At 32.5% G+C, this 23472-nt stretch overlaps 5 protein-coding genes across 6 annotated transcripts in view; 3 read left to right on the top strand and 2 right to left on the bottom strand.

Annotated features, from left to right (window-relative positions):
- Positions 1-316: 316 nt before the first annotated feature.
- LOC111003459 (40S ribosomal protein S28) lies at positions 317-954 on the top strand. Its single transcript, XM_022273972.2, has 2 exons — positions 317-607; positions 828-954. Exon 1 carries the CDS (start codon positions 406-408, stop codon positions 601-603), a length of 198 nt encoding a protein of 65 aa, XP_022129664.1. The 5' UTR covers positions 317-405; the 3' UTR covers positions 604-607; positions 828-954.
- A 699-nt stretch (positions 955-1653) lies between these two features.
- LOC111003460 (bladder cancer-associated protein) lies at positions 1654-2595 on the bottom strand. The gene has a single exon (XM_022273973.2). The coding sequence runs from the start codon at positions 2371-2373 to the stop codon at positions 2134-2136; it is 240 nt and encodes a 79-aa protein (XP_022129665.1). The 5' UTR covers positions 2374-2595; the 3' UTR covers positions 1654-2133.
- Positions 2596-3893: 1298 nt separating this feature from the next.
- LOC111003486 (sodium-dependent neutral amino acid transporter B(0)AT3) lies at positions 3894-15056 on the top strand. Its single transcript, XM_022274008.2, has 5 exons — positions 3894-4819; positions 9581-10252; positions 11466-11827; positions 12983-13246; positions 14067-15056. Exons 1-5 carry the CDS (start codon positions 4139-4141, stop codon positions 14251-14253), a joined length of 2166 nt encoding a protein of 721 aa, XP_022129700.1. The 5' UTR covers positions 3894-4138; the 3' UTR covers positions 14254-15056.
- Positions 15057-18295: 3239 nt separating this feature from the next.
- On the bottom strand, positions 18296-21404 carry LOC111003481 (sperm-associated antigen 7 homolog). The gene is made up of 3 exons (XM_022274001.2): positions 21094-21404; positions 20752-20862; positions 18296-20032 (listed from the first exon to the last, which is right to left on the bottom strand). Exon 3 carries the CDS (start codon positions 19697-19699, stop codon positions 18998-19000), a length of 702 nt encoding a protein of 233 aa, XP_022129693.1. The 5' UTR covers positions 19700-20032; positions 20752-20862; positions 21094-21404; the 3' UTR covers positions 18296-18997.
- A 161-nt stretch (positions 21405-21565) lies between these two features.
- LOC111003489 (lysophosphatidylcholine acyltransferase) overlaps positions 21566-23472 on the top strand; it is a 36997-nt gene continuing 35090 nt past the window's right edge. For both annotated transcript variants that reach the window (XM_045630839.1, XM_045630838.1), the window contains exon 1: positions 21566-21871. In XM_045630839.1, coding sequence (XP_045486795.1) covers positions 21755-21871 — 117 coding nt within the window. In that variant the 5' untranslated portion in view covers positions 21566-21754. The remainder of the gene's footprint in view (positions 21872-23472) is intronic.

Here is a 23472-nt window from a genome sequence, read left to right as displayed (position 1 = left end):
TTTTTTCTCCTTTGTATCAAGTATAAAGCAATTATAATTTTTTTTCGACTGATCCCTTCACCAACTCTAGTAAATTAATCAATCGGCCAAACCATTTGTTGGCTACTCTGCGCACTCGCGACCAACCCAACTATTTTGTTAGTACAGTGTGCGCACGAACAGGCCAACTCGACTAAACTATCGGCCGATAGTAAGTCTGTATGTAGTCTGCGAGGTCTCTAACCGTATAAAAAAAACCGTATAATTACGATGTTTTACCAGCACAGATTATGCATATTTTTTCTGAAATGTGGCAACACTTTTTACGGAGAACTTGTCAAGTTATATCTGTGACCAATTTCTTTTTCGTACACGCTAAATTGCGTTGCACGTGTATTTAGCGATTCCGCTTGATATCTGTTAAACATGGATAAACCTAACGTTCTTGCCCGCGTGGTTAAAGTTCTAGGTCGTACTGGTTCCCAGGGACAATGTACCCAAGTTAAGGTCGAGTTCATCGGAGAGACCAGTCGTCAAATCATCAGGAATGTTAAGGGTCCAGTGCGTGATGGAGACATTCTGACGCTACTGGAATCTGAGCGTGAAGCTAGAAGACTAAGATAATCAGGTATTTAAATGATAAAAATTCATGCTTAGACATAAAAAGCTAAAATAATGTTTCTTTATTTATAACCTATCGAATTCATTATGGTGTTAAAACCTAACTAATTTGCCCGTTTTAAATACAGTTTTGGAGCCATTTAATAAAATGATCAATATTTGTAAACTCAAGCATTGATTTACATCAATAAAGTCATTTAATCACATTATTGTTTTACTTGTTTCAGATTGCTAGGACCCTCTAGGTTAAGACTTTCTATGTATCAACTATGTAATCCAAATTTTAAGTGAACTACAAAACCGTCAAAGATACCATAATTACTATTCAGCTTGATAAATAAACCTTTAAATACATTTATTTCTTTTAATAATCCTCAATCTAAATACACATCTTTAATTATATTTGCTCTCACAGCTGAACAAGTGGTAAGTATTGTAATATTATGTGACACAACAGACCTAAATAATTCTATTCTATTATTCTTAATAGCCAAAAAACATATTTTGCTCTATCTAATTTGGGTTAAATTTGCATAAAAACTTGAGAAATGTTTTGATATGATCAAATGATGATCACTATTGCTAGAAATTTCACGCAAACAAATGTAAAGGATGGCTCTGAAAAATGTTGAAATAGTCAATATAGAGTAATTCTTACCTAAATTAATACTTAAACACTTAGATCTGAAAGAATGTATGTGCCCATGTGTAAGTCCTCCCTACTAATCTATTTCACAAATACTAACTACTAACATAGCAGCAACAATTACAACTCAATTTAAAAGCTTGTATTTTAATTTGTACAGTATTATTTTGTCTACAAAACAAAATAATCCAAATTAGTTTAGTATCAAGTTCATTAACTTAATTGAATGGCCTTATGGCTTAATCATGACATTCGTAAAGTCTTTTAAGGGATATGCATTAAGATTGTAAATGAAAACGAAAAGGGCAATAATGTGTATATACAAACATTTTAATTGTTCAGTTAAATAAAAAAGAAATTATACATTTTGATAAGAATTTATTTAATACTTTATAAATCTACTAAGATTGTATTACATACATAATGAGGTTAATACCAAACAGAATAAATTTTTCATTTACAAGGAATCATTGTAGATAATGATTTATATAAAGTATTTAAGGAGGAGTTGATATTTAAAAACATTTCTATGTGAAATTGATATCTATAAATAGTGATCACAATCCATATACACCTATTAAATATAACTAACAATAACTGTACAATAATCACATACTATTTAATAATCAACACAACAATGTTAAATAAGTACAAATCGGCACATATCAACAAGGGACTCAAATAACAATTTTTAAAAAATATGAACGAAAAATACCTTTATATACAAAAATATTTGTTGTAACCCTGTTGGTTAATGTGATATCACCAGAAGTATTTGGCTGAATGTTTACTTCGCTCACCATATGGACTTTTTGATTTTGAGCACATTGGGATATCGTAGTTGTAGATTATACTAGGTTCCGTACTTCTTCGATTCAGACTGGGTACTAAGTTTCGTACTTCTCCGATTCACACTGACTGCCCCAAAATAAACAATTACCAATGCCACTGTAGCAAATGAGAATAACAGCAGCCATAAACACTACACTACATACTGTGCAAGGTTTCCTCTCAAGAAAAAATCCTATCAAATATAACACCATAAACATAACGTGTGTATTAATTAATGCAGGGTTAACAGGTTTTGGAATTAAGAGCACAGGAATTAGCCATTGTAAGCAATACATTTTGCCGGTGTCGTATACACGATTTCAATTGATTACCTCACACGTTTAGAATCACAAATAGGTGATATTGATATCGCAATCAACATATTCTGTAAATAGGATACAGTTGTTTAATGCATGCAAATAATGCTTAGGCTCAAGGTAATTATTTCATCTGCGTAGGAACTAAAAAATTACTCGACAATAATAAATAATGTTTTTACGGTGACAATTTTGACATTACAATTGTTAAGTGTTAACTCGTGTCAGACATCAAATGTCATCGAACTAGGGATGCTCGATGATCATCGATGTTCGATGTATAAAGTAAAATCATCGATGTTTTGACATCGATCATGTATACGAAAAATATCGTAACATCGATGTCCGATTCAGTTAACTCACGGGCTCCCGAACGGCCAATGCAACTTACAGAACAAATGATGTCTTCTATGAACGCATCCACAAGTCAGGTTTATTAAAATTATGAACGCGTAATCATTATTTACGCCCACGTCGTTCAATTCGTTCGTTCTTGGTAGTCTAGGTAGCTCTTCCTCTCTCTCACTTCCTCATTACTCTTTATCAACAAAGAAATATATTTAAAAGTTCTTTTTTATCAAAATTACTTTTCATTCAGTAGTCAATACACGAGATACTAACAGCAAGATTGAAAACCAGGACTAAAACCAAAGGTCACATACATTAAAGTTGGTAAATATTTACTTATGCTTTTAAAAAAAATATCCAGTCTGGCCATAAATACCTTTTTTCAACTTTTTAATTATTTTAAATTTGGAACACACAATATATTAAAAAAAAATCTTCTTTCGATTTTGCACCATTTCACATATTTTTTCGTGTTCAATATCAAATTACGGTATGGAATGGGATGTCCATGGCCTATTGTGAAGAGGAGCCATTATGAAAATAGGATTGCTATGATCGCCTTGCACAAGGTGGGTATGGAGGCATGGAGCTGTCGACCATATTCCAGACACTTGAAAGGCTTGGTATCTATATATATGGCTATATATGGCTTCGTCTGCCAGATTATAATATAATCTTTAGAGCAAGCAGTTGCGAATTTTCCCTTGAAAACAGTGTGTAACACCATAGATTAAAAGCCTATATAAAAGCCAAAGGTGGCCATTTCGAATGGAATTTTTTTTTTGCTGAGACTTTAGTAAGTATATTTTTTTATATTTACATTACTTCAATAAAAAAAAAATCATTTGTAACAGAACTTATGCTGGACTAGGTATAACATCAAGCCTATAATATTATATATAATAGCACGGATAAATAGTAAAATGGCTACAAAACTGTCGTAAAATGACATTAGTTAGCGCCCTGCATCATGTCTTTTATTTCTAGATAAAGCCATGTGCTATTTAGCTACGACAGCTAAAACTAATGGTTTCAATTCCGATTGAATAACCTTTTATACTCCATAAAAGCCTTCACATTTGCGCATGCGTCATCGACTCCTATTGCCATTTTAGAGATTTTCCCGCCAGTGATAAACGGCACATCCTATCGTCACCAGTCGGGAAAAATAAATCAATACTTAGCTAAAATAGTTATTATATGCCATGAAACGTAATGAAAAAGCATAGTGGTAGAAGATCACATAATTATCCCAAAATGATTCGATCGATAGAGTTACGAAAATTCATTCGCTTCGTAGTTATCGCCGTCGTGTTCGTGTCTCTTGTAATGTGCCATGACGAAGATGTGATTGAGGTAGCCTGAATAAAAACACTATCCAAATAAAATAGTTAAAATGGCGAACACAGCACAATTAATCCGTCGTCAAAGCTCAAGGGATTTGTACGCTCAACGATCCTTGGAACGGATGGAAATGAAAGAATTGCGTGGTCGACTTGTTACTTTAGAAAATGGACACACGCATAGAGCTAAGGTCATGTATGGTGCCACTAACCAGGCGTTTGAAGATACCAGCCCCAGACAGTCTTCCGAAACTCCGAGTAAGGAAAGCTCTGTAGAAGAACGGGGTGGTTTTAAACCGGAAAACGGAGAAGGCGAAAGAGAGTCGTGGGACAGCAAGTTGACCTTTTTGCTGGCTACGGTTGGGTATGCAGTGGGTTTGGGCAATGTGTGGAGGTTTCCATATCTCGCGCAGAAGAATGGGGGTGGTGCATTTCTGATACCATACTTTGTGATGCTGGCGATTGAGGGCATACCAATATTTTATTTAGAATTGGCTATTGGGCAACGTTTGCGAAAAGGAGCCATTGGAGTCTGGCACCAGGTATCTCCGTATTTAGGTGGAATTGGGATAAGTTCCGCAGTGGTTTCCTTCAATGTAGCGTTATATTACAACTCGATTATAGCATGGTGCTTGTTCTACTTCGCTCAGAGTTTCCAAGCTGAGTTACCTTGGTCGGAGTGTCCGAAAAAATATTTTAGCAATGGATCATATACCTTAGAACCTGAATGTGCAGTAAGTACAGTAATATATATTATTTAATATTGTTTATACTATTATTTATTACTAATATACCATTATTTATTTATATATGAGGCCATACATAAGTATATATAATTGGTAGATAGCTAATTAGTAAAATATTCGTAACTCACGGAATATTTAAGATTACCTACATTAATAGTTATTTTCGTAAATAACTATAATAACAATAATAATACTCGTGTATTAACTGCATTGTTCTACATACCGTAATGTTTATCCAATTATTAATTAAAATTATTAATGTTTTCGTCCAATTATGTAATATTACAAATTTAATCCTTAATGTAGCTAATACTTTATCAGTTCCATTAATATGTGTATATTCAGTCTAATTTCTGTTTAAAACAAAAATGTTTCACCATTTATATAGACTTGGTCGTTTTAATGGTCGATAAGGATTGCGGTACTAGCTGATCGGAAATTAATGACCCGCAGTGACCTAATTAAGACATTAAATAAAAGTTTATTTTTTAACTACAATAAAACTGTCTTGTCATGATTATAAAATAAGTTAATCTTGCCTCTTTAATTCACTTAAAAGGTAAACGTTGTTACATTATTTTTATAATTAAATATGTAAAATTAAATCGCATTTCGTTTTATAATAACACCAACACACAAAATATACATGCTCGAAATATTATTAAACTTTTTGATTGAAGCACAGACTAAAACAAGGAAAGTATATGTAATTGTCATTGTCTTTAATTTAACTGTCACCGAAAATGAACATTAAGAGAAATATTTTTTAAACCAATCTTTTTGAAATCTTATCAACCCGGGGCAGAAACTTATGAATGGTTCTAATGAATCTCGCAACTTTACGCCTGATAAAAGCTGTAAATTGGAAATTCTCGCTCGTATTGGCTCTATAAATTTAATCCTTGGAACCATTTCGTTAAATTTAAATTTGTAGTAAAATCTTCTTCATTCCAGTTCTCTTTTTAATTTGTTTTTTAATTAGTTTGAATAAAAGTACGATTGAATGACAGGAATTTCTTGCATCGTTCTCTTGCCAACATTTCACAAATAAACGTGCTCGTCAAAAACATTAACCTAACCTACTAGAACTAGAAATTTAACGGGGCTAATAGGCACAGAAGTAACACACCAAAACTAATATTCAAGGGACCTAAGATTATATATTTATAATAGGATAAATTATATTTAAACGATATTATTAGCTAGATAGATAGGAAAAGCATTTTGATTAACTTATCTTAACGCTCCGTAAATGTTGTCATTATAAGCGAGTGTTGGAATTAATAGAAACGTCGATTATATGTAAATAAATAAGTGTTCAGAGGATTTGTTCGGATTAATACCTGCAGCTGAGTTTCATCATCGGATGTCGAGGCAGAGTACTAAACTCCACCCGTATCACCTCGACGTCCGCCGTTCCAAAACAGCGCGTTTTTCAAGGCAGTTTTTGCCGCGCACCACCACTTTGTGGAACCAGCTGCCCACTGAAGTATTTCCGAACCAATCGGACTTAGGGTCCTTGAAGAAAAGAGCGTAACAATTCTTAAAAGGCCGGCAAGGCAGTCACGAGCCCTCAGTTCATGGTATCACTTAAAATCAGGTGAGCCTCCTGCCCGGTTGCCCCTTTTCTATAAAAAAATCTCATTAACGTCCGCTGTTCCACAAATGAGGGTTTTAAGGTAGGTTTACGAACCATCGTAAACCTGCCTTAAGAACCTCTAAACTCATTGGTGGTCCACTATTTGAAATCAGCTGCCCACTGTGAAGCATATCCGCACCAATTCTTAAAAGGCCGCATGTGAACTCCCAAGACCTGTGGCATTGAGTGTCCATGGGTCACATCAGATGAGCTTCCTGGCCAATTGTCCTCTGTTTTATAAATAATAATAATGAATAAACATCAAATTAAATTTATTCTGTAAATCGATTTAGGTATTCTGCCTTTAATATAAATAAAAAAATTCATTCGCCAAAGAAAAAAGAAAGTCTTAGCGATTTGAATATTAATTCGACACGTATCTGTACTTACTTCAGAATTTCTCAAAATGAATTAATAAGGATTCGATTATGAAACTCAGAATTAATTTCCATTTCATTGCCTTTTAATACGATACACATATTTTTCAAATTGATTTCGCTTTATTGAAAACCACTTGTGGTGAAACGGGTACTTGTGTGTTTTTATTTTATATTTATTTTAAGGAATAATTAATTTTTTGTGTTTAATATAGCCGTAGGAAGTTCTTAGAGTAGTTAGTCTAGCGATGAGCAAACGCCATCACCACTATTATACTAAATCAAATTTTCTCCTATTATTAATTAAGGTCCTAAATTCAAATCCCGGTGATGCACTAATATGTACGGTCAATAACGTGACAAGATGGGTATCATGTGGTATATGCCCATAAAGGGCTATATCACCACTGGTTTTTTAAGTGAAACTTCTTTATCAGCGATAGGAAAAAAATACCGTCACATTTTTCGGTTACTCGTCACATGTTTCCGTTACGCGCCATCTTAAACAATTTATATTTCATTCATTTTATTTTTTATATTTCATATTTCAGTTACCTTAAGCCATTAATAACAAACAATTATAATAACGATAACAATGATAGTAATAATTCTATTACAATTCATGGAATTATGTAATTATCTAAGTAGTAATAAGGTAAAATGAAATAATTTTATTATTTGTATTGTATTACACATTTTGACAAAATTTCCAACCAATGTCTGTAAAGTTACATATGGTAGATCATTTTTCGAAGCACACGCACACACTTTTTTATTAAGCACTAACTTTTTAAACTTTTATGGACAGTAAAGTTGATGAAAAAATGAAAAAACTTGGCGCTTTATCGTCCTAAGATTAAATACAGTAGTATTCTCTAAGAAACTAGTTAAATATATATCTCACATACAAACCTACGCGAACCAAGGAAATGTCAATTACTATTTGGAGGATGCCAAGGGTCGGTGCAATCTTGTACAGTACGATTAGTAGCGTAGGCGGTGCTACGTGAGCTACATACATTGTAGTGTACTTGCTATCCAAGCTAGCTACGTACTCGTAGCTTATTAGCTACGAATTCGTCATAGGTGAACGCTACGAAAGTTATATCTTATAAAGCTAATAGTAACTATTGGTGATATGTAGTACAGTAAACCCCCTATAACGCGGTAGACTAGGACCCCGTTATAGGAAATCTCGTTATAGGAGAATTATGGTAAAACCGTTTTTTAATAATTTAAGAACTACGAACACGAATTTGATAAAGTAATTTAGTTTAATGTTATAGAACACAATTGAAACAGGGACATAATTGGGGCACTAAGATGTCTCAATGACCGTAAAACCAGATAAGCTGAAACGTATGCATTGATACGGTGTCTTAAGATTCCATCATACAAGGAGTATATAAATCTATACAGGGTAGCCAAAAAGATGTGCATCAAACGCAACTAGGGGTTTGATGGGGTCATCAGCCGCCAAAAATTGATCTACGGAAGGTTCTTTAGCTCAACCCCCGCAGAGTTATAGTTTTTTTTTTGCGTTTTTTAAGGAAAATTGACTTTCTTTACTAATTCTCATTAAAAAATGAAAAATCTACACCTATACCTTTTTCACAATATCCACCAGATTGGTACTAACGAGTCCAATAAAAAGGATTAGTTATCTCGATATTAAATTAAATAATCTTTTGTCAACCCTACAGGAGCGAAGGCGTGTTGACTTATTGATCGTTATTAAACGCCTTTAATCAAATGGGCAACCTTTGACATATTGGGGGCCAAACTTTAGCGTGCAAATACGGGTCGTGCATTTAAATGTTAGTGCATTTTAAAGTAGTGATAATATTTTTTGCGATAGATATAAGACATAAAATAATACGACAATGTTATTATAACAAAATGACAAAAAAAATATGACAAAAAATAATTGTTTTTTGTTTTATTTAAATAAACATTATTTAACTAGATCATGCGTCATAATAAAACTTCCAAAATTTAAAATACTCCTTTTCAAATGTTATTTAATTTTTATCTAATTATTATCTTATTACGTGTGTAGGTACATAAGTTTTTTTGTCTATGTTTAAATGGATTAGTTAGTTAGTGATTAAACATAATTAAAGGCACGTGGAAGTAAGACAAACTTATAGCTCATAAAGTAAAATGCACATTGGATTTTCATTTCCCTCAGCGTGGGTGTAGTTTTCATTGTTTGCACGTGTTCTGGTGTATTGATTTTCCGTGCATATGGCTGGGGAAACTTGCTTTCCAGTAGTTTATAGAATCGTTTATCGCATAGAACTACTGAGAATTGATTAATACGATATATTCCCACAGTTAACATTTTATCTTCTTTATATATAGGAAATATTGTCCCATGTTGCAGTGATTTTACCTAGGGATATTACTTTACAATACACAAAACTGACGAAATTACAATTTCGGAGGACTTTTTGAATTTTTAAATTAATCGTTTCTAATAACATAAGTGTTTCTGGGTTTAACTGTGAATTAGCAATTGAGATTTAAAAAAATTGATAATAAAACAACTGAACAATTTTTGATACGGCAGATAAATTAAAGAGCGGAAACAAACACATTATTTTTGAGGGAACGGGTTACAATTCCTCAATATATGGATAGGCGACCCTCCATATATTTATTGCCCTTGTCTATTATCTAATAAGGTCCCTTGACGACCATAAGATTTACCGTGTGTATCTTTTGTTTCAGGTAAGCAGTCCTACTCAATATTTTTGGTATCGAACAACTTTACAGATATCAGAGGATATTAACTACCCAGAAACATTCAATTACAAGATAGCTTTGGCTCTTATAATAGCCTGGATCCTGGTCTATATGTGTATGATTAAAGGGATTGCATCTTCCGGAAAAGTTGTATACGTCACTGCAACTTTTCCGTACATTGTGTTAGTAATATTCTTCTTCAGAGGAATAACTTTAAAAGGAATGAGCGATGGTCTGATCCACTTGTTTACTCCGAAATGGCAGAGGATTTTGGACCCTGTTGTATGGCTCGAAGCAGGGACACAAATCTTCTTTTCCCTTGGCCTAGCGTTTGGCGGCCTGATTGCTTTTAGCTCGTACAATCCAGTTGACAATAATTGTTATAGAGATGCAATAATGGTCTCTATGACAAACTGTTTAACGTCCATGTTCGCCGGAATCGTCGTTTTTTCAATTATTGGCTTCAAAGCAACTATGGTATATGAGAAATGCTTGAGCGAGAGAAATCAGACGCTTTTAGATATGTTTGGATCTGGATATAGGAATATGGTGTTTCCGGAGGCGGGGCAAAATATTACCGTCGGATTTAATGGCAGTTTCACTCGTTTAATAATGCCGCATTTACCTGAATGTGATTTACAAAAGGAATTGGATAATGTAAGTATTCATTTGATTAGACTGGATGTTATTAGTCAGGATTATTTTGCAGATGCTTCCTTGGATATTTAGATAGAAACGCAATCATGGTAAAACTCAAATGTCCTGGATTTGATTCTCAGACAAACGTCATTTATTTATTTACATGAGAGACTTAATATGTATATACGAGCGATACACACATCGCCATTAGCTGTCCCAATTTTAGTCTACTATAACGTGCATCTTAAATGCCTTTATGAATTTGTAAAACGCCCTAATATTACGAATTTTAGACGGTAATTGATTAAATAATGTAGGTCTGCCAAATTTGAAGATGACGGGTAATTGAAGTTAAAAATACGTGTCAAAAAGGCCAATAAATAAACAATAAAGATTATTACGTAATAAGTTACGTATAAACATATTTTTAAAGAAATTGTAAAAATCTCAGTTCGATGCGAAGAACAGTTGTTGCGGTTGGCTGGCTCCCAAAGCTAAACTTAAATTAAAAACTTTCATAAAACAAGACCACAATATGTCCCCGCGGGAGGTTCTGGAAATTACAGCTTTAGTATATTAGCTGAGTTTAAATAAAGGGAAATAGTTTTGACATATTCTTTGCAAATAAATCCTAAAGTAATTTATGTTTGTTTAATTAGCATGATTATGCAGCGTATGCGATTTTCTTAACATACAAAGTAACAATAAAATTAATTAAAAAGGAAATCAAAACATATTTAAAACCTTTGGTCCCTGTGGTAACTTTAACGCTAGCAGCATTTCCTCGCTCTACTAATACTTATTATTCGTTAATTATTCGTTGAGCATGGGAGCACCAGATCTGGGGTCACTAGTATTATCTACCAGGCGCCAACTTAAATCTTATGTCTGATTTAGATAAATACTAACTCGCGTTCTAAATTTTTACACAAAAGTAAACAATATATATATCATAAAGAGGAAAGATATGAATTTCTGAATGATTACATTAATAGACTTAATAATTACCGACCGATTTTAATCTGAGTTAAAAAAAAATCAGCTCCAAACATCTGTCATGTTTCCTTAGTTGACGAAACTAATTAAGTATTAAATTTGCAGTAATGAATAAAGTTTTACTATTATTATTTTTAATAGGGTAACTATGTTGCTTGCCTACATTTGTTTTCTTTATACAATAAAGATATATCTAATTCTTAATAAAACGCAACTCATCCTTCTCCATTTACAGACAGCATCTGGGACGGGACTAGCATTTATAATATTTACAGAAGCAATCAATCAATTTCCGGGCGCGCAATTTTGGTCCGTATTATTTTTCTTAATGCTGTTCACATTGGGAATCGACTCACAATTCGGGACCTTAGAAGGTGTGGTCACATCGATTGTTGATATGAAACTATTTCCCAATCTAAGAAAGGAATATTTGACGGGTGGAATATGTTTGTTATGTTGTTTATTATCTATGGGATTCGCGCATGGAGCCGGAAGTTACATATTTCTGCTTTTCGACATGTATAGCGGAAACTTTCCATTGCTGATCATTGCGCTGTTTGAATGTATTGGAATCTCTTATGTCTATGGAGTGAATAGGTGAGTTACCTATACTGTCTATTTCTAAATTTAAATTTGAAGTTTCTATGTGTTTTTCCTTGTTAAAAGTCGGACAGAATATATACTCAAAAGTTATTGAAATGATAAGCGTACCCAGAAGAATAAAATATTTTATTTAACTACATCTATTGTTAATGCAGCTCTATAGATCAAAGTTGGTCTGGTCGCTTTAGTGTACACTCCATACCTGAGATCGTAGGTTCGATCCCCGGCTGTGCACCAATGGACTTTTCTATGTGCGCATTTAACATTTGCTCGAACGGTGAAGGAAACCCGACACGACGGTGTCTGTCAAGCACAGGATGCTCATCACCTACTTGCCTTTAAAATCACGAAAGAGATTTAGAAATCTGAGGCACAGACCTAAATAGGTTGAGGAGACTGATTTATTTATTTAATACCTACTAAGTAGATAAAGTAAAAATAACGACAGCGGGTAGTTACGGTTAAAATACATATCTATTGTCTAGAATTTGCAGCGAATATTAATTAATTCACTTAGTGCAAGTTACATTTAGTTTTACATCAAATTACTTCAACGATTAAACTTTAATTAAAATCGTTGAAATTCTGAGATACATATATAAATAATTCTGTATAAAACGTAAGCGTTTTATCCCTTTGAAGATAAATTAATGTTGTATTCAAATTGTTGTCAAAGGTTCTAAGTAAATAAGGGTTTGTTTTGGCTCGTTCTTTTAGTATTGACCGACTATTTAATACACATGTTGCTGATTTTAAAGTACGTTATTTCAATTATGTTTTTTTTTGAAAGGTTGTTGGAAGAAGGAATTCATGTTTTGTCTTATTCAAATCTAGCATTAGTTTTCAATTCCTTTTAGTAGCAGGGTATACTTTCTGTTTTGGAACATTTTCACACATTAAATCTAACACATAATGCAATTCAAAAATTACTTTATTACCAAAAAAAAGCAGGTTTGTACTTTTTATTAAAAAACCACTGTTTTACGCCAAAATATATTATTAAATATATACCTTTCCAATGCTTCTTCTGTCGTGTTATTTTATTTAGATCAAACAAGAATAATATTACATAGTAACTAAGCATTTTCATTACTTTATCTCAGTATATTCGCTATTATCCTCATGCATTGATCAAATTGTATCATTTAGATTTGCTGACGACATAGAAGCAATGACAGGCCAACGGCCCGGCATTTATTGGCTAATATGTTGGAAGTATCTTTCTCCGCTCGCCATGATATCCATTCTGATATCCTCGTTTGCGGAGCTGGCCGTCGAAGGCTCTGGTTACGACGCCTGGATAAGTTCTGAAGGAGACACAGTAAGAAAGCCCTGGCCGGTGTGGGCCATACTTCTGGTTTTGGTGCTCGTCTTGGCTTCTGTCTTGTGGATACCCGGATTAGCTATTTGCAGGTGAGACTCAAATCGGCTCGAACATTGTTTAATTAGATTTCGAATTTAATTACAGTTGATTGTGTGACCCGCGTCGCCATTTGGACAACTAAAAGACAATTAAACACTTTTAAGTATAATTCAGCCGTGTTGGCCTATTGGCTTCAACGTGCGACTCTCATCTCTGTGGCCGTTGGTTCGATTGCCGGCTGTGTAATAATTGGCTGTCTTTCAAGTGTGCAAATATTATTTTCTCGAACGGTGCAGGAAAACAGCGTGAGGAAACCGACCCAAAAAGTCGAGGACTTGTGTCAGGCACAGGGGTGTGACCTACTTGCCTATTAAATTAACAAATCATGAAACATTCAGAAATATTAGGCCCAGACGTAAAGAGGTTTTTCTATTGTATTATACACTAAACAACACTTGAAAACTCAGGTTTTCAGACTCTAATTACATCTGTACACAGCATTTTGTATCCACAATTTTTTTTTAAGTATGATCATTTACCTATGTATTCTGTGGTGCGAAAACAGAACAGAACTTTATTGACTTCTATATATTTAATATATACGTTTCTTCTTGAAGGCACAGATCACTACTGATGTATTTCCAAATATCTCAAACCTTCTATGTTGGTACTTATGATTATGTTTCATTTTAAATAGAATAAGTGCAGCAAAAGTTTTCTATAGCATTTGGCTACAAATCTCTTTTTGTAACCAATTTTTTGTTGGGCCCTTTTAGTAGTCCTATTTTTTTATCCTTTTCTTATTCCTGAATAAAAAGCTGCGTTTAATAAGCATCCATTTTTAAATCGTATTCTCGAAAACTTTTTCAGGTACTTCGGCATCCAAGTGATTGATGACGAGGAACGCGCCTGGTTTCCCGCAGAGGACCTTCGTGTTTTCCACGGCATAGAACCGCACCCCGTAACTTCGCTGCAGACAATACTCTTTTGTACCCGGCCGGATGGCACTGAACGTTGCTGCTGGCCTGGATGCTGCGAAACTGATGATGAGGAATAGCATATCAGTAAGAAAAGTTAGGCCTGTATCTTGTTTCTTTCGTACAAAAATATTACAATACAATTTGACAATAATCAAGTATAGATAATACAAAATTTTAGATTTTGCCTTTATTTTATTTAAGTAGTAATTATAATAACTAACTATAACGCATATGCCGCAGCTAAATAGTTTAATTAGCTATTCAATCAAGATCCCAGCCGCTTTACTAAACTACGCCGTTAAACAAGCAGGCTGAATGATTTTCAACATTACATTTAACAAACATGTGACAGACACAAAAAAATATTTGACATACAAAAATCTTTATTGAAAATCATAAGCGACGCCAAAGTGGAACTAAATAGAAATGAAAAGGCTAAGCAATTAATGAACGTCATGTTTTTTCATATTTGCTAAGCTTTATCAAAATGCCTGATTGATATTTAGTAAGAATACTTAATCAAATTACTGTATTTCATTTAGGCCGCTTGTTAACAACGTTGTTTAGGAAAGCGGCTAGGCTGTTCATTGAACGGCTAATTAAGCTAGTTGCCTGCGACACATACACTTCGCTTGAATGAAATATAACGTAAAAGAAGACGCACAAGTTTCAGTAGTAATTTTTGAGAGGATGTCATGTGTTTTTTTTCGAATAAAATATCATAATATCTAAGCGCAAATAATTTGTTCTGTATGTTTTTTATAATATTTACATGCACGGAAATAATTTCGACACGGATCTTAGTAAAAAAAATTACGATTTATTAACTTTTGTATTGATATTTTCTTGTAAATTTAACTTTTTGAAGATTTTTTCGATATTTCCCTATTTACAATTGTTTAAATCATCGTTGAATAACTTGATATGACAATCATGACAATATTTTTATCGTTAAGACAATAATTCGAAATATATGACAATAGTAGTTACATATAAAATATTCTATTTATTTCCTTTTAAGCATAGATTTTAAGATTAATGCTAAATTTAAGTCAAGTTTCGACAACCAAATATTAAATAACGCGCATCACGGCTCGTTGGGTAAGATCCAGCTGTCATGATCTCATGTGTCAAATCCATTACGTTTTTGACGTACAGGAGGCATACTTAAGTCTCGACTTTGAATCTTACCCAATGAATTTAGAATTGTTATATTTGTAGAATCTTAGCATAGTCGCCGTTCGGGCTTAGTCCTATATATCCATCCGTAGATGGAATATTGTACATGTTTATGTGGTGCACTCACACTGAAATCACTTCAGGTGGACGATGGCATCTAATAAGATATTTTATTTTGTTTGTCTATAGAGTATTGTATCTGCGATTCAAGTATTTGGAGTACATGTCCTTATTACCTAAAAGTCATATATATATGTCGCAGTAAAGTAGTTAAATTAGAGAGTTTACTGATTCTCTAGAGTCTAGGTAGTTAATTAAAGATCGATATTCAATAAAGTCGATAGCATTTTGATTTAAATAAAGCAGCGTCGAAAACGTTTAACTATCTGACTGACTGAAAGGCAGCGTATTCATTAAAAATATAAACAAGATGGCGGTCATGACAACAGCTGAGCTGATCTGAGCAGTAAAGACTTAAGACCAACAGCGAAATTCCATCAAACATAATTCTCAAGCAAAAATACTCTATTAAAGCAAAATAGTAACTAAGATCACATAGGAATAATGCAGCATTGTGTGATTATCCCACGCTATTGCGACATGGATTTCTAACTACATCGAAATTGATTTAAAAATGTTAGGTTCACTATTCCTCAGATGAGGCTCAGATTTGATCAGATTTCGCACTAAAAGCTTTCACTGTGGGTGTACCTAAAACTAAAATGCAATTGACTGCATCTTAATCTAAAGCCTATATGTAGATTTTTAGATACTATTTGATGTGATAAATTTATTGTTGTTACATTTTTGACTAATATTGCTGCTCTAACGTATATTACATGTTGATATCTAGTTTAGTATTTACTGTATAATATAAAGTGCCGGACAATAACGAGTATGTTTATGTGACCGACGTTCAGCGTTTATAGCTTTTTGCTATTGTATTTCTAAGCAGAGTTAGCCATAAAAATTATTTCTGTTAGCAACGGTATTTCACAATATAGCCGTCGGCTATATTGCCTCGAAACGAAGCCTAAAATTCTTCTACATTTCGCATTTTCTAGAATTTTTGATATTGGTAAAAATCGATAATACACGAGCGATGCCTATTTATGAAATTGTAGCTATAAACCATATCAAATGATTAATATTTATATACAAACTCCTAAACATATCTCTTTGAATTGCATAAATCAGTGCGTACTTAGTTTACTTTTTTTGTAAACAATGTTTACGATATAATATTAAAAAAACTGATTGTTACATATCAAACCGAATCATCAAAGAAACAATGCTTACATATCTTCAACATAAACTATTTTTTAAATAATTTAACTTTATTATATAATTAATTTAATTTTACATGTTTTTTTAAATATATTAAATGTCAATTAAAGTAACCTGTCGTTTGGATGTAAATTAAGACGCACATACTTTAAAATAGAAATCTTTTTAAGTGAGGGAGTTAATATTTATTCTTATAGAAAAGTTTTTATTTACCTTGAAATTTTTCAACATTAGAAACGAAAATAATTCGCATTTGTATTTAACAACATATCGGTTTTAACAAGTTTTGTAATCGTATTGCGGCTACCGCTACAATTACTTTGATACCCTAATCGCGCTCACAAATTATTCCCACCGTTAATGCTACATACAACTCGATCTAAGCCGGTGTATTAGACTGGTCAATGATATTTTCCTATAGGTCGAGGAAACAGCAGCACCTTTCTTCCAAAATATGTAATAATCTTCTTAATTTAAAGAACATAAAAAATTTCCGCTAGTGCCCACTGCGAGAAACGGTTAAAAAAATGTGCGATTACAATTTAAAGATCTTGTTTTCATAAGGTCTGTTTCGTACGCTTACGATTGAGTCCTTTTAAACCAAATTTAATGTTTAACATATCCCAGATTGTCCTTTTCTAATAATATAATGTTAATCCTTATAAAACGGTTAACCAATTTGATATGATTAACAGAGTGTAAAGCCTGGATATCATGAGAAAAAAATCGTCTCAAATTGGTTGATATATTTTATGGGTATATAAATCTTATTGTCTGTCTATAATATATTGAGTGTTGATGGTAAATAAACGTTTAAAATGCAATTTGTTTTATTTGATCATAAAAGCAAACAATTTAAATCTGTCTGGTCTGTTACGTGCGTAACGAAGATTTAAATGCAACCTATTGTATTTCCACAATACAAAATCGATCGCCTTCGTGGCTTTATTCATTTATGATATTATACAATACGATTGAAAGAGGTTTTTATACAATATCAGACAGCGTTTTACACGCTATTCACTCTTTTATTTTTAAATTACAGTATATAACCCTATACGCAAATACGTTCTGCGACGTCGAGAAAACTATTAAGACTTAAACATTAACTGAGAGCAAGCCGGGAATTGGAGCTTGTTGACGCTTGACTATACGGGTCTATACACAGCAAAAAAAGCTTATTTATATTAACTCATTACCTCTCCCAGCAAGGTTGCCATTTCCGTCTTATTATTTGGTACCTTCAAACCAAAATTGAATTAAGTTAAATCCCTAGTGAGTCATACACCAAAACATCTATTAGAAAACTTTAAGGGTAATGGTAAGAAAAGGTGTACTTTCATTCATTATAAGGTTTCCAGGAACTGTTTTTGTACAGGTTCGATCATTATCCTTTAGTAGTGTTGCAAGGACTGGTTACAGTTTCCGGCGAAACAATATTCTTTTGGGTAAAAGGTTGACAGGATCGTCTATATATTTTTATATGTAACATACGAAAAATTATATCCAGAACACTACTAAGGAGGCATTAATACCATACGATAAAAATCTTTTGAAAAAATAATACTGTTTTAATTAATAAAAACACAAAATTAAAATTAGGAGTTTATTTATTCGTTGACTAATAAGGTAGGAGGTTAAATAAAACATTAATAATATTTTATTTTTTAATCCAGCCATAACTATTACAAGTACTGTCAGGTACAAAAATAACTTTTACAAATACCTATCTAAAATTACAGTGCAATAAAACATTTTAATTTTCTAGCTATTTCATACATTATAAGACATTAACCACGCGAAAAATTACGGATTATTTGAATAAACCGCAATATTTGCGACTAAACAAAATTAATCATGTTTTCTATAGAATGTTTAGAATATCATAAATAGATTTTTTATGATAACTGTCCCTAATCCCACATAATTATGTAATATCTCACCACTGCAACTGTCTCTTTTCATCACAGTAAGAATAATTTGACAGAAAGAGACAAAGCAGTTTAGTAATTCGGCGGGTTTTTCGTTAACAAAACATAATTTACATATACGCTTACGTATTCTTGAATCATATACCTGGTTATCATAAACACAAAGTAGTAAAAATTCTGAATTGCTCATACAACTGTTTTATGGATATTTTCTTAATCTTACTAAAATTACAATCTCTTGAAGGTTTTCAACGTATTTGTATATTTTAAGAAACAAATAGTACCCATTATATAACAATAAACATGAAGTTATTTGCATAAATTAACCTACCATACTAAATTGCTTTAAAGAACACAAAGTTGTAGTGTTTACCTCAGTCAACAGTTTATGATTGGTGTTTTAAACCTATACTCTAAGAATTTGCTAAATATTTTCAGTGACATCTAACATTTTGTCTGTTTCTATTTTTTTCATTTTCTTTGCTTTGATATCTGCCATAGTCTGTTCAATGGATCTTTGATCCTTCTTATTTTCACTTGGGACTTCCCCGTAACTCTTATTTACATTGGTCTTCTGAGCCGCGTCAAGAGCTGCCTCCTGGCCAATAAGATGAGCATATTTCTGTTTATAGAATGTTCCACTCAATTCTTCATTGTTTTTACGCTTCTTTCCTCTTTCTACTACGTCTTCTTGCTGAGCAAGTTTATCAAATTCTCGTTTTTTTGCCATTTCCAAAGCTTTTTCCTCATCCCAAATACCTCCATTTCTCCTCACCATTAGTTCATCCTCAGATGGGCCCTTGTCTTTAAGATAAATAACTGAGTATCGGTCGATTCCCTCTTGACCAAAAGAAATAACTTGAACACCTGCCGTTTCAGCAACATCTCGTATTATAGATCTGTACCTTTGATCCATTGATTCAAATTGCAAGTGTGGTTTTGTACCATCTTTAATGAAATTACTGATCTTGTCTTCTACCCGCTGTCTAAACTTATTTATCATTATTTTTTCTTCTTTCTGTTTTCTTTCACATGCTTCTTTGTGGTTTCGCATAGCAGTTTTTTGCGCCTCGCTCGCTGTTGGCGGCTTTTGCATAGAATTTAAGATTGATCCTAATAAATCCATTTTTAAATTACGTTATCTTGACAGAAGGAAGTGTAAGCAAGTATTTCGGGAATTCTTTTATTCCAGGGAGTTGGGAGTTTGAAGTGATCCACAAAATGTGCTGTTTCTAATTGTTTAAATGATAGAACTGATAAAGATGTTTCTACTTGAGCAGTGACTTGACTGCCAAATGTAACTGATTCTGTTGCGAAAAGCAATATTTGTTTTAAACAAGGCTGAAGTGGTGTTCCTCGTACTAAAGGTGATGTTTGGTTGAAGTCAATAGTCCTGCAACTTTCTTGTAGGATTTTGTTTTTATGGCAGAGTTTATCAAAATTTTCTTCTAATATTGAACTGTAAAAAAATTTATAACTTAACTATTTTACTCTATCAAATTAAAAATATATTTATTTTGATATGTGAAGTCTAAATCCTCATAAATTCGAAGAAGAAATATAAACATGAATAAAATTCCCTGTACAAAACAAATGCTCATACAAATCTATTGTAGATTTTATAATAAAAAGCATTATGATATCAGCAAATTAGTTACTAGAAAAATATAATAGTTGATTATACTGTGTCTGAAGAGATATGTTAAAATATAGCTGTAGTATGTATAGCCTTATCATTCTTTGAATAAGAATTGAGAAGAGAATTCATAACACTGAATATATTCAAGAAGTATTTAATTAAACGTAAGTTATTTATTATAACTTTTAAACATCCTTTTCAATAAGAAAACAAGTTAACATTATCTATCTGTTGATGTATTATGTTTACACTCAGGCTTAAGTGTGTGCTTTAATTGAATATGCAATTATTATTTCATCACATTTATGAGGCACTTTATGCTTTTTTTAAATTCAATTTAGCAGTTTACTGCTGCTAATTAAAATTTATATATATAAATTTATATCAGGTCTAAAATAAAAGAATTTATTCTAGACCAGATATAAAACCCATTATTGTGTAAGTTTAAACAGCCACAATTGTGTTATAAATGTAATAAAGTCATAGCTAAGTCCAAGTTCAAACATAAATAAATAACATTATAGTTTGTTGATACTTACAGTTGGCTTTGAATTTCTAGAATTTCAATATTAATAAAATTATTAAGTGTGGATAGCAGTTTCTTTTGAAGTCCCAAAAATTCTTCCAAAGGTGTGTCTTTTAGTTGTGCTCTGGAATAGAATTATAATATGAGATTAAATAAAACCTTAGTCTTTTTTAATTACTAAGTGAAGAGTTTTAGAGCGAATTATGACAATTTGACCATAACCAGCGTTAAGAATAAAATTGAAAACATGTACTTAATCTCAATGAAAGGGTAAAAATAAAGGTGTATGTAAATTGTAAAGATATCATGGCAATGTTAGGAATTAGAAACTTTGTTTTTTTATAAATTAACTTACTCTCTTATATTGATGCAGCGACGAATTATTTTATTTATGGAAACAGCGTTGCTTTGGCAACTTTTCAAACACGTTTTGGATGTGTCGTAGAAATCTTCTAAAAACGAGAAGAAGTCAATAACTTGGTTTTGTATCTTCGTTTCCATTACTATTGCCGAATAACATTCTGCAAAAGAATATGCAGTTATTCTTTCAGTAAACTATGTATATAGTTATAATTATAAATTATAGGTGAAAGAAACTGAAATAATGATAAGATTTTTTTTGGGAAAATGCTAACGAAAACTATAAACAACTAGCGGCGACCATTGGCCACATGATATGTGACAAATAATTAATATTAACTTCTAGTTTTCATTTTGACAGATGTCCTACTGCCAACTTCAGTTGTCACTATCTCAATATTTAATGCCAAAGTCACACATTTCTATGCAGCGATTTATAAAAACTGAATTTAAAATCCAGTCTGTGTTGTCTATCTCCGTAGGAGTGCATGTCGAATATTGCGTTGGGTTTCTCTATTCAAAATAGTACGTCGTTTTTAATTATTCGTACAGTGTATTTTTGTTTTTACCGTGAAGAAATCGAATAAAATGTGTTTTTACAGTGCATTTTAATTGATAAGGATTTAAAACTATCGCGTATTAGTGATTTAGTGAAAATGAATGGTAAAAAGCGCTGTGAAAAGGGAACTTTCTCGCCAGACGGAATGCGAGCCGAAATCTTAAATCCATTTGTACACAAGTTGGAGTTAGACAACGCTTATGATAAAATACGCGTAAGTTTATAATATAATAAATGAGAAAATCCTGTGTAAATATCAATACAATAATATTATTGTTACGATGTTCTGCACGCGCAATGCGCAAACTCGTGTGAGAGAAAATAATACGTAGGAAATGAATCGTGGTATAATATAATACCTATATAAAGATTATGTTATGATATTGATGATCAGACTACTTTTCATAGATAAACATATAACTACAACCTAGTTGTCAATAGAATATTTCTAGTAGGTGATAATAATTATGTATTATACCTACAAGGTAATATTTATCTTCAATCGATCTTAAAGGTTAAGCTTTCCTTTTTGTTCTTTTATAACTTAAATCTTAAAAGTTACTTTGCAATTACATTTTGTAGTCTTCCTAACGTTCAAATATGCACAAATATTAAAAGGTGTTTTGGTTATGAAGTAGACATTTTGTATGTATTATTAAAAAAATAATCAGTCTAATTTTGCTGTTGAGACTGCTGAACTCTTCATAGAGTTCTCATATGTTTTCCATCAGAAATGTTTAGCTGTGACAGATACATAGAGAACCGAGTATGATTTAAGACGATGTAATTATTAGATTTTTGCTTTTAATTCACAAGGGAATGAAATATAAATAGTTAAAATAACATCGAATTGTATATTTACTTCTAAGTATTTTTTGCGGCAGTGGTAATCTTGCCAAACAGGAAATTAATGCAAACGTAGTCAAGATCGATATTAACAATAAAGAAAACTATAAATAACTCTAGTTTATGTTACACAAGAAAATCATGTACAAACTACGAATTTAGAATTTCGCAAAACCTGAATTGGTATTTTCTATTAATAAACCAATAGTTAAATAAATTATCTGATACAAGTAATAAACATCTTTCTTAATACTTTCATACTTCTGGCTTCTAGTCAATTTCGTTTTCAAAGCCGAGGTCATAGCCCCCTTGCTGCGATCTTGTTATAGCCAGTGAGCGCTATCACCAAAAATGTCAAGTAAAGAACAAAATACGAGTTCTTTGTTCTTTACTGTTAGCAGAAAATGCATAATACTCAACAAAACATTTAAGGATATAGGTTTGGCTTTTACGTTCTTGACATGGTAAGGCGTTGATAGTGGTACACACTCATAATGCATTTCACTTCAAACTCACATATCCCCCATAAGTACTAGTAATAGTGAGTTGCTTTAGGTATTTATGAACGATGCGGTTGTATCTTCTGAATTATCCCATCTTATATGTAATAATAAAATAAAAATAAATTAGTGTACAACCCTTTTTCGGCCTAGGCCTCAGATTTGTGTCTGTTTTGTGATCATTTGTCAATCTAATAGGCAAGTGTTCAAACTTCTGTGCCTGATGTGTGTGAGTGTTATATGCGCACATAGAAAGTCAATTGGTACAAAACCGGGGATTGAACCTACGACCTCAGGGATGAGAGCCGCGCGCTGATGCTACTTGGCAAACACTATTTTTTCCCATTCTTACTCTATTATCCAAATCAAACATGATTACAGCACGTAGTAAATTGGCAGTAATTTATTTTATATAGATAAAGTTCTGTCGGTTCTAACTCGGGTTTGCGCTTACAATACAGGCACTTTA

The sequence above is a fragment of the Pieris rapae genome, chromosome 13 (assembly GCF_905147795.1).
Source record: "Pieris rapae chromosome 13, ilPieRapa1.1, whole genome shotgun sequence".
NCBI classification, from domain to species: Eukaryota; Metazoa; Arthropoda; class Insecta; order Lepidoptera; family Pieridae; genus Pieris; species Pieris rapae.
The sequence above is the reverse complement of the archived record's forward strand: the minus strand, read 5'-3'. Positions and strand labels throughout refer to the sequence as shown.

What these genes read in the sequence shown, in the direction of transcription:
- LOC111003459 (XM_022273972.2), top strand. Translation starts at nt 406, where the DNA reads ATGGATAAACCTAACGTTCTTGCCCGCGTGGTTAAAGTTCTAGGTCGT.
- LOC111003460 (XM_022273973.2), bottom strand. Translation starts at nt 2,373, where the DNA reads ATGTATTGCTTACAATGGCTAATTCCTGTGCTCTTAATTCCAAAACCT.
- LOC111003486 (XM_022274008.2), top strand. Translation starts at nt 4,139, where the DNA reads ATGGCGAACACAGCACAATTAATCCGTCGTCAAAGCTCAAGGGATTTG. An exon ending in TACAAAAGGAATTGGATAAT is followed by an intron (nt 10,253 to 11,465) that starts GTAAGTATTCAT and finishes CTCCATTTACAG; the next exon opens with ACAGCATCTGGGACGGGACT. An exon ending in TATGTCTATGGAGTGAATAG is followed by an intron (nt 11,828 to 12,982) that starts GTGAGTTACCTA and finishes TGTATCATTTAG; the next exon opens with ATTTGCTGACGACATAGAAG.
- LOC111003481 (XM_022274001.2), bottom strand. Translation starts at nt 19,699, where the DNA reads ATGGATTTATTAGGATCAATCTTAAATTCTATGCAAAAGCCGCCAACA.